We start from the raw sequence: 10535 nt of genomic DNA on the forward strand, positions 1-10535 counted from the left end.
CAACACAATAACTAAAGCCACGACACGACAACTAAAGCCACAACACAATAACTAAAGCCACGACACGATAACTAAAGCCACAACACGATAACTAAAGCCCCATGTCTTCGTTCTTTGGCTTTTGTCGTTGTGTTGTAAAAAAAGATAATTACATAAGAACAACGGAGTACAATCAAAACGAAGATAAAAACTAATTTTGAACATAATAAAAATGTGTGATAAGTAAAGAAATGATCACAAATCCTTTTATATTCTTTTATATAATCCTTTTATACTTGATTCATGTTGTGCTCCATGTGACAGATCCCTCTGCACCTGTGCCCGCTCAGCACCCTAAAAAAGCTAAGCTGCTGAGCGCGCACTAAATGTTCAATCCAGTTCAACATTCTCACACATCATTGCAGCTGCGCAACACAATGACCAATCAGAGACCGGGATTTGTGAGTGACACATGTGTAGCTTGAAAGAGCCAAACATGATCATGATAGAGAGATGAGTCGTTGCGGTTTCTGTCCATTTGGATTAATATGACGCCCAAAAGAGACGTACATTAGCACAACACCAGCAGCCCTGTCAACCCGAAAGGGACAAAACAGGTTTAGACAAAATGAATGTAAAGCTAAAGATGGTGATACTCATTTATCAAAACAATTTGACAGGAAAACCTCTCGAGATGCATAATTTTGTTTTGTTTGTTTAACATTTGCATTAACCAAAAATGTAACATTCATGAGCAGCATTGTAATAGAAAACTGTCACTCACAAAGAAAAAGCTTAAATTCTTCTTCTAAATACAACATGCATAGATTTTTACTGTTGTATTCAGAACACCAACAAGCGTAGATGCGTCATCAAAAGGCGTGTTCTCTTGTAGTCAGAGTCAAGCATCTCAAACTAATTCAAAACCTGCTGTTCATGTTTGCTAGTGAATGAGTGAGTCCTTTTCAATGTCTTTCCAACATGGTACTGGGTCTTCTAGAGACATTTTTACTGTCAGACTGGGCAGAGTCCTCTAGCTTTTGCTGTTTCGACTGATGAACTCCTCTTTGAATATAACCTGTGTTTGTGCACACCTGTGCATGTGTGACTTTAACAGTCTCAACATGATTGACTTTTGCTCCCTGCAGGATCTTGAAGACACTGTGCCGGAAGCTGACGCTGCCAGCAGACTTTGACTTCCAACAGCTGGCTCGGCTTACGCCGGGTTACGTAGGTGCAGATTTGATGGCTCTGTGCCGCGAGGCAGCCATGAACGCCGTCAACAGGATCCTAATGAAAGTCGGAACTCCATCAGAGGTTCAGGGCTCTGCTGAGGAGCAGCTGGAGAGGTCCGGCCCCGCTGGAGCCAAGAGCGATCAGCTGCAGGTAGAGTAACCCCAGTTCATTTGATCCTGAATGTTTGTAGTTCAGTTTTACACTTTACAACCTGTTCTCTGAGTCCTGATGTTTCAGTTCATTCTCCACACTAAATCTAATCGTGCAGGAACTCTGACTTTGCTTCCTTCCTGCAGCACCTTCTCAGACTGCTAAAGACTACGGAGACGCTGCCGCAGGAGGAGCTGGCGGTGTTGTCCATCGTCATGTTGGACTTCCAGGCTGCTCTGAGCAGCGTGCAGCCGTCAGCCAAGAGGGAGGGCTTTGCCACCGTACCAGATGTCACGTGGGAGCATGTAGGAGCCCTGCAGGACGTGAGAGAAGAGCTCACCATGGCCATCCTGGTAAGAAGCCTTCTCTTTATTCTCTTTACTGTGCTAACAGGTGTAGAGGCTAGTTAGTAATACATATCTGAAGAAAGCACCTGTGTGTGTTTTTGTCACGTGCAGGCTCCTGTGCGCTCTCCAGAGCTCTTCAGGGCTCTGGGGCTCAGTGCCCCTTCAGGGGTGCTGCTGGCTGGACCCCCAGGATGTGGGAAAACTCTGCTGGCGAAGGTTCTCACAAGCATCAACACCTATTGAAGTCTTTGTTGTTGTAATCTGTCTACATGCAGCAGTCTAACCAGACCGTCTGCTTCAGCTAAGAACAGGATTTAACCAAAAACGTATCTGTTTCAGAATATCATTTTTACAGCTCAGATAACTCAACCTTTTAGTATTGATTTGGCTTTGAATGATGCTTATAAGTAAACTGATGATGTGAGTCAAGCACCAGGAATGAGGCTTACCTGGGAGTCAGACCACAGTGTAACATCACATCAGAGTCTAAAGCCTCTAAAGACTGAGCATGCTCAGACTCTGGTCTGTTTTAAGGAGGACTGCAGGCTGTCTCATTGCTCTCTTTCTCCTGGCAGGCAGTGGCCAATGAGTCGGGCCTCAACTTCATCTCTGTGAAAGGTCCAGAGCTTCTCAACATGGTGAGTTTAGTTTGCAGGTGACAGACTGTGACAGTTGTGCAGCTCTTTCATCCCAAACACTTTTATACTGTATAACTCAACAGTCTAACTCAGGGATGTCAACTGATGATGTTTGATGTTTGATCCCAGAGATGTTGTGACAAGTGAATTTCCCCGTTGTGGGATGGATAAAGAGGGTCTGATCTAATCTTCTGTCTGCATCATGCAGTATGTGGGGGAGAGCGAGCGAGCTGTCAGGCAGGTCTTCCAGAGAGGACGCAACTCTGCTCCGTGTGTGATCTTCTTTGATGAGATCGACGCTCTGTGTCCACGGCGGTCGGGCCACGAGGTAAGTCATATGTTGACGGTCCACCATGATGGTGGCAACACACCATGTTTGTTCCAGGAAACAAGTTTACACATTGATGGTGTGCAGAGTGAACTGTGAAGACTCCTTCCACCCTACAGTGTGTTCTAAATTATGAGGCAAATTGTATTTAAAGATCAAAAAGATCAAATTCTTTGTTTTTGAATAAAACTCGTGGATGATATTGTGTCTCTGGGCTCTTTGGATCACCGACATCAATCTTTAACATCTGTGACTATTAGTTTGTCAGGTGAGTTAATTTAGAGGAGAAACGACTAAAGAAAGACGTTCCACATTATTAAGCAGACCAACATTTCAAGGAAATGTGAGAAAGAAAAAGGATCTCTGCTGCTGAGGAGAATAGCTGAGTGCTTTGGACAACGTATGAAAACCTTAAATATTTCACCATATTTCATCGTTCAGATGAAATCAGATAAAGGCAGAATGAGGAAGGTTTCTGCAGACAAATCCATCAGATTTAGAGAGCAGCTGCTAAAATACCATCACAAAGCAGCAGCACATATTAGAAGCTGCTGGTGTCTGTGGAGTCCACCAACATCAAGGTGATCCTCCAGAGGCTGCAGTTCTATGTTAACCTTCTATTGGACCCCCCACCCCCCCTCCCCCCTACACTCACAAGCAGAAACGACTGCAGTGGATCCAGACAGACATGGAGACTCATTTTCAGGAAATTTTCAGATTCAAAAACGAAAAAAAAGAGTTGAAAATGAAAAAAAGATTTGAAAGTTTTGAAGTTTAAATTTTGAGTTTTGAAACCTAAAAAACTGAATATTTGAAGCTGAAAATAATTAAGTTTATTTTAGAACACCAATATTTTTTCCAATTTTGTTTTATTTAGGTTTCAAATAATGTTGCCCCTAAAATAGCTCCATACACACCCATTAAAATATGCATTGCACACTTTCATTGATATGATCCTTTTGTTGCATCGTCACGTTTTTGGATTTATGCCTTAAGTCATATGGTCAAATTCACTTTTAAAAACCAAGCCCGCCGTCCAGCTCTGTAGTTCAAGCAGAAGACTGTTCTGTGGGGGGGCAGGATGACCCGTCTAAAGCACTGCTGTTGGTTGCTGACCACAGCATCTGTGTTCAGTCAGGAGCCAGCGTCCGGGTTGTCAACCAGCTGCTGACAGAGATGGACGGGCTGGAGACCCGCCGGCAGGTCTTCATTATGGCTGCTACAAACAGACCAGGTATGAGAGGCTGGAGCCGTCAGAATCCTGAAGAGTGTCGTTTCCAACCTGAGACGTGGTTTGTGTGCATGTGGATGTTGTTACTGATGTTTGCTTCAGCGGAGAGCAGGACACTTTCCTCCATGTGTCAGTGGTTCATGCTGACGGTGCTATCCATGAACATGAATCCCTCCCTCCTTCAGATATTATCGACCCTGCTGTTCTGAGGCCGGGCCGCCTCGACAAAACGCTCTACGTGGGTCTGCCCAGTCCAGCGGATCGCTGTGCTATTCTGCTTGCCGTCACCAAGGTAACTGTATTAGATCTTCATCAACAAAGCAGGACTGATAATGCTCCAAATCACATAATTGTTTATTTAGTTTGCTTGTTAAAATACATTAAAATGTGATTATGTTTTCATTTTAGAAGTATGTATGTAAAGAGCCAGTTTTAGTTTTGCCTGTCAATGATCTGATGCCTCTGGAAAATAAAAGTTCTTCTAGACCAGAGGTCTGCAACCTTTAACACTTAAAGACCCATTTGGTCCAGTTTCTCACCGACCAGAACCTACGAGAGACACAAAGTCTCACTTTATCGTTTAAAAGTGCACAATATTTATGCTTTTTTGGCAATTAAACATTTATTTATACATTTAGCTTTTAAATATTAAATAATTGAATTACAAAAACGTCTATATGTTTCTATGTATAACTGTTGTAACTTATTTTACTTTTGACAGCAGCACACTCTAGTTCCTTTCAAAATAAAACGTGTTCTGAGTCAAAACAGGTGCAGCAGCTTGACTTGTATTACAAATGCAAGACATTCAAACAGGTTTTTTATAATCAGGACTTTTTTATGATTTTTTTCTTTTACTCTCAAAAATATACTATTTTTTATAGAATCTATTTATTAAAAAAACTCAAAACATATAAAATAAACTGAGTTTTTGATTGTCATTCTTTGAGATGTGAGGCACAAATCACACAACTCTGAATCATTTTCAGTCATTTTAAACTCCATTTGTTCAAAACTTTAATCACTTTAGTGTAAATTACCAAAATAAGATTTGACTATCTGTAAATTAAAAACACAAATTTCAACAACACTTCTACAGAATTTCTGACACTAAATTCAACTTATTTTGTTGTTTGATGTGTTAAAAATCATCTAAACAGAAAGGACAACACATAAATACTAATCTTTTATTTATTGAATCATTAGTATTTTTTATGAACGCTAAAGACCCACAATTACGTGATAAAAGAGCCTCAGGTTGCAGACCCCTGATCTAGACGGTCTGATGAAGAAAAAAAGAAAAACAAGAAAACAAATCACAAATGTATCAGACTCCTTGCAGAAAAAATGAAATGCAAATGCTTTGATTAAAAGAGTCATGTAAGTCTTCTTTTTTCAGCTTCCACCAGTTTGTCCTCTTCTCTGCCTTTGCTCTCTCTTTCTTCATCTTCTTCACCACCAGACTCATCCTACACACCACCATCCTGTGCTGTCTGGAAACATGGCTACATTAAAACATTTTTTAATTAATTAACAAATAAATAAATACATAAAATGTATTAAACAGTGGGCACTGACTTTTTTGGGTTCCAGGATCAGATTTTATCTAAAGAAATAAATCAGGGGCAGATTTCAGATTACAGTCTAAGTAAGGTGTCAGCAACGTTTCTGATATGAAGCGCCAGATTGAAATTTTCTCCCCAACAACTGTACCATCACAGAGTGTAATTCAAACTCTAATACAAAGAAAGACAAAAACATTTGCAATATATCTGAAATGTTATTTTGATCACCAACAGCAGGTCAAAGAACTTATTTGAGCTTTAACTCAAAAAAGTGCTTTCATAACAATATTGCACAAGGAAATCAGGTCTAAGTTGAATTAGTATTGGAACAATATTTGTTTGAAACCAAAAGTACTGCATTTGTTTTTATGTCATAACTGCAACATTATGGTCAACATATTTAGTAAGAAGTTGGTGTAGCCGCTGCCGTTCTAGTAGTTACCATGAACAATCCGTTGTGGCAATAAAACAGATTTTATGACAACAGACATAGTGCAGTTCTTCTTTTATAATCATAATTGATATGTTACATGTAACTCAAAAGCTGAAAGTCTCAACTGTCCACTCAGTTTTTCCCTTTTCAATCTAAGCTTAATCACTAAAGATGTTCTGGAATGCAACTTTTGACTTTCTACTTTTGAAGAATGCTGAAAACCCTTTAGTAAATTTTCTTTTATTTGATTTCATGTAGTCAGAACGAAAAATCCCAAATATGTGTTACATAACAGTATTCCAACTCATAAAGTTCTCCTAAAGATAACAACGTTCCATGTTAAAATGATCTTTGGTAAACCACCACAGGGATCTGGTTACTTACTGTGATATAATGAGGTTTTTAAAGGTTTAGTTGCATAAAAACAGAGTTATAAATATAATCCAACTAAATTATGTGAAAAAAGTGATAATTAGAAATCTAATAATTAGAGTGGAATCATTGTTGGAAAAAACAAATGCCTGCTTTGAAAAAGGCCCCAATCTTTGTTCAAAAATATGAAGTGAACATAGTGTGAATCTTTCTAATCGATCAGGACTGTCTTTTCAGGGAGGGACCATGCCTCTGCTGGACCCTGATGTCCATCTTGAAGAGATAGCATCAGATGAGCGCTGCAGCAGCTTCTCGTAAGTGAAGATGCTTCATTCTTTCCCAGGATATCTTCTTCTGCAAATTCAGTTAATCCACCAACTTCTAGTGAATCGGATATAAAAACTGGAACCTGACTGGATTCTTCCTTCAAATTCAATCCATTAGTTTTCCTGCCTATCCATTAAAAGCCTTGGCTCTTTGCAACATTCTCATAAGCTTTAGAAAGACGTCTGTGACCCGTCTGTCTGTCTGTGATGCAGAGGAGCTGACCTGACTGCCTTAGTACGGGAAGCTTCTGTAAATGCACTCAAGGCCTATTTGAAGTCCCAGCAAGGAGGTAAGACTCTCCAGCCGCTCTTCAAACCACCTATTAGTTTGCCAGAACTGCTCTGTTCAAAAAACTACTTCTCATTCAGTCTGAAGACTGAGAAACTTCCAGGTTCTCTAATTTTCTTTTAAATAAGTCCCTCCCCCAGCGAGCTAGCTCATGCATCGGTGCTGCCCTCCAGGCTCATTCCTTGTTTTCATTCCTGCACCCAGGTGAGATTCCTCCCTCTGGCTGCATTGCTGACATTCAAGTCAGCAGAATTCACTTTGAAGAAGCTTTCGGCAAAGTTCGTCCATCTGTGACACCAAAGGTAAGGAGGTTCTCTCATCCAAGCTCAGGATTGTTATTGGAGTGTCGATGCAGTCCAGCTCGTGTTTCTGTGCCTCCAGGAGCAGCTACGGTATGAGCAGCTCAGAGAGTCACTCCGAAGATGATTCCCTCCTGATCCTTGGTCTTCAATCTTCAGCGGACACTCCTCCTCACAGCTGCAGCCTCCAATGGTCCAGTCTCAATCACTCAGACGTGCTCGTCATTGCAAGAGAGAACTTCCTCAAACTGATGATGCAGAACCAGGAACCTGTAGATCTGGGCCTCACCTGGGTTTCATCTGCACCCTGGACTTGATGATCTAGACTGAACTGCTGAAGATTCAACAGACTTTAATAAACCATGACAGAACCACCTCTGTTCTGTAAACAGGAGCCATTCAGCATCAAACGCTGTGGACTTTCTACAAACAGGATTTCCTCCTCCATTCTTTGGGCTCTTCTCGGATGTTATCACTAATGTCAATAAACTAGTTTGCAAGTGTTTTATATCCTGAATTGAATCTAACTTTTTTAATGGCACATAAATATTTACATCGTCTTTACTCAATCAGGATTTAGGAAAAGAATTCATCAGAAAAAACAAACACATGTAAATGTGAAATTAATTTAATGACCTTTTAACACATTTTGTGACTTCCACCTGGGTCAGTAACTGAAACAAAGCAGGATGTTTTAGTCCAGGTGAGGAGATCTGGTCTTAACATGCTTGGGCCTTGGAAACAGAAGTTTAGACATTTCTGGTGAGCTGTCTGAGCAAACATGGATGCTGCTGTAAGGCAAAGAAATCTTTATCGTAATACTGGATAGAGAAAGTGTTAAAGCAGGAAGAGGCAGCACAGTGAGTAGAGTCAGTCTCCTAATCTGTTACAAGAGCTCCTCAGTCCAACACCACAAACGGTGTTCACACACAGCAGACTGTCGGCTTGCAGATGAGCAGTGAGATCCATCACTCCTGCTTGATGTCCCCTTTCAGCTTTCTCTTGACCCGGGAGTACGGGCTGAGAGTGTCGTCCATGATGAAGTCATACAAAACATGGACCCAAGATGTGTACTGGGGCAGGTCCTGGTAGTACTCTGATGCTATTTCCTTGACCTGCAGACAGAAAGATATTGATGTCAAAGGTCATTGATCCAAGTACTGAGATTTGTTGCACACACTAGCTCTAGTTCTCCCTTGTCCCTGGACTCAATTTTCCCTTTAGATCTCTGTCTCAGTTCTCTATCAGTACAAGTTATCCCACCACCAGAACTGGTTCTGAAGAACCAGTTTTTATAAGGTGCAGCTAAGATCATATAGCAAAGGGTAGGGTTTGCTAAAAACAACCATCCACTTGGACTACATCAGCTATGGATCAGAACTCACCATGGGGAGCCGCCGGCCCGGGATGCTGGGGAAGTCGTGGTGCTCGTTGTGGTAGCCCACATTGAAAGTAAGAAGATTGAGGGAGCCATAGTAGGAGTAAGTCTCATAACCCTTTAGGAACATGTAGTGCTCTGCTATGAAATGGCCAGAGATGGGGTGCAGCCCCATTCCCAGCATGGAGCCAGCTAGCATATACACCACAGGCTTGGCCCCCCACATCCAGTAGAGCAGAATATTAAAGGCTACCTGGAAGACCAAATTGGTCACTTCCAGTTGACTGATGGGCTTGGGGTTGATGCAAAGGGGCCTGACAGCATAGAAAAGGGGCTGCAGAATGATCCAGATGAGCTTGCGAAAACGAGTGCAAAAGAACCACCCTTCAAACTCGGTGGGGATGTCAACATCTACTCCATCTCCCCCCAGGTAGCGATGATGATCCAGGTGATAACGCTTGAAGGAGGCAGAGTAGGGCAGGCCGATGGGCAAGTTGGCAAACATGGCGAAGTATCGGTTCCACGTAGCTTTGCTGTTTCCAAACGCTGTGTTGTGGGAGATCTCATGGATAGCCAAAGTCATGGAGTGGTTGATGCAACTGCCAAAGGAATACGTCCAGAACAAAACCCACTTCCAGTCCAAGTCCTTGACTAGGTAGAAAGCTAAAAATTGGATGACCACCATTGTGCAGACTATCCATTTCAGTCTGCGGTCGGGCCCCATCAAGGTCTTGATTTCTGGGTATTTGGCTGCAGAAGAAACAAAAACAGTCAAGGTTACAAAACTGAAGAATCTTCAAACCTTAATGGAGTCAGCTCAGTGAGCTGTTAGTCAAGATGCAAACAGATTACAGTCTTCAGCTATGTTTACACCACCCTCATCCATGCGTGTTCAAGCAGCCAAGTAAACACCTGTTTCAGGGCTCTGTATTCAATACTCATGCTCAACCGTTGCTATGTAAGTTTTTAAGACCGTTTTCAGGCTCCACATACAAAACACATGTCTATTGAACATGGATTGGAGGTTATTTCAGTTGAACTTTGACCAATGAAGGACTCAGATTTGGTAATGAAGTGTCAACTGTTTGTAAAGTAATCATGGGGAGAAATTATTAGTTGCGGTTTTTGCCCAGCTAGAATTATGAAACCAAGTTTTTCATTTACTGGAATAGAGTTGTGACTGAAATAGCCTGGAGGAAGATTCACAAGATTTGAACTGCTGCATTCTGCACCACGCCTCTTCTAAGTGCAACTGTATTGGCTTTTAAATCTTCAACTCTTCTGTGAATCCGCTGATTCTGACGTGGAGAAAAGCAGCTTTTTTTTTTGCTGACTCCGATATGCAAAATATTACTAAAATAGAGCGCTCATATACAATGAATGAGAGCACTGCACCATAAAGCAACAAATATGTGGCTCTGCCCCCATCATACACCGTTGGCTCCGCCCTCGTCATAAACACATGGCTCCACCCTTGTCGCTTACCAGCATGAGGCTCGTTTACGCCACTTCAGAATCCGCTGGATATACGTTAATTGCGTTAACAGGTGAAAAGTTACGGTACACAAAAGCATGTAGCCTAAACAGCTGCCACCAGCATCGGCCATACGTGCGCATTGTCTCAAACAGAACGAGTCAGATGTGCATTCAAATGAAATATAAAAAAAATATTCTTATTAGAAGCAGTTAAACATGTAAACATATACAGGAATGAGACTTTTGGAGTCATGGAGATTGTTTTGTTTTTTTCCTCACAGAACGACTGGGTTCACTAGTATGACCTAGAGTTTTTTAGGCGCACCATTGCACTCCTGGTCTTAAGGTACAAAGAGACAGAATGACACTCTTCATCTGCGTCATAAAGTACAGAGCCGCCGCAAGTGCCATTGTAGCGCAGGACCGTTCTAGTTTCATGGGCTTATGTTTTTTGTCTTATATTCATCAAGACTATAATATAAAGATCC

General features: G+C 41.6%; 2 protein-coding genes across 6 annotated transcripts in view; one reads left to right on the forward strand and one right to left on the reverse strand.

The window, feature by feature from the left end:
* Nucleotides 1-7701, forward strand: part of nvl (nuclear VCP like) — a 27264-nt gene extending 19563 nt beyond the window's left edge. For all 4 annotated transcript variants that reach the window (XM_024261322.1, XM_024261323.2, XM_024261324.1 and 1 more), the window contains exons 14-24: nucleotides 1128-1365; nucleotides 1512-1718; nucleotides 1824-1928; nucleotides 2288-2350; nucleotides 2559-2678; nucleotides 3813-3912; nucleotides 4095-4201; nucleotides 6517-6593; nucleotides 6819-6895; nucleotides 7099-7196; nucleotides 7276-7701. In XM_024261322.1, the coding sequence (XP_024117090.1) occupies nucleotides 1128-1365; nucleotides 1512-1718; nucleotides 1824-1928; nucleotides 2288-2350; nucleotides 2559-2678; nucleotides 3813-3912; nucleotides 4095-4201; nucleotides 6517-6593; nucleotides 6819-6895; nucleotides 7099-7196; nucleotides 7276-7320 (1237 nt within the window). In that variant the 3' untranslated portion in view covers nucleotides 7321-7701. The remainder of the gene's footprint in view (nucleotides 1-1127; nucleotides 1366-1511; nucleotides 1719-1823; nucleotides 1929-2287; nucleotides 2351-2558; nucleotides 2679-3812; nucleotides 3913-4094; nucleotides 4202-6516; nucleotides 6594-6818; nucleotides 6896-7098; nucleotides 7197-7275) is intronic.
* A 104-nt stretch (nucleotides 7702-7805) lies between these two features.
* Nucleotides 7806-10535, reverse strand: part of degs1 (delta(4)-desaturase, sphingolipid 1) — a 6820-nt gene continuing 4090 nt past the window's right edge. Inside the window, exons 2-3 of one of the 2 annotated variants that reach the window (XM_024261325.2) lie at nucleotides 8579-9321; nucleotides 7806-8308 (exon numbers count right to left, since the gene is read on the reverse strand). In XM_024261325.2, the coding sequence (XP_024117093.1) occupies nucleotides 8162-8308; nucleotides 8579-9321 (890 nt within the window). In that variant the 3' untranslated portion in view covers nucleotides 7806-8161. The remainder of the gene's footprint in view (nucleotides 8309-8578; nucleotides 9322-10535) is intronic. The other variant, XM_024261326.2, reaches the window with a different exon arrangement.

Source organism: Oryzias melastigma, linkage group LG15 (assembly GCF_002922805.2).
Source record: "Oryzias melastigma strain HK-1 linkage group LG15, ASM292280v2, whole genome shotgun sequence".
Taxonomy (NCBI): domain Eukaryota; kingdom Metazoa; phylum Chordata; class Actinopteri; order Beloniformes; family Adrianichthyidae; genus Oryzias; species Oryzias melastigma.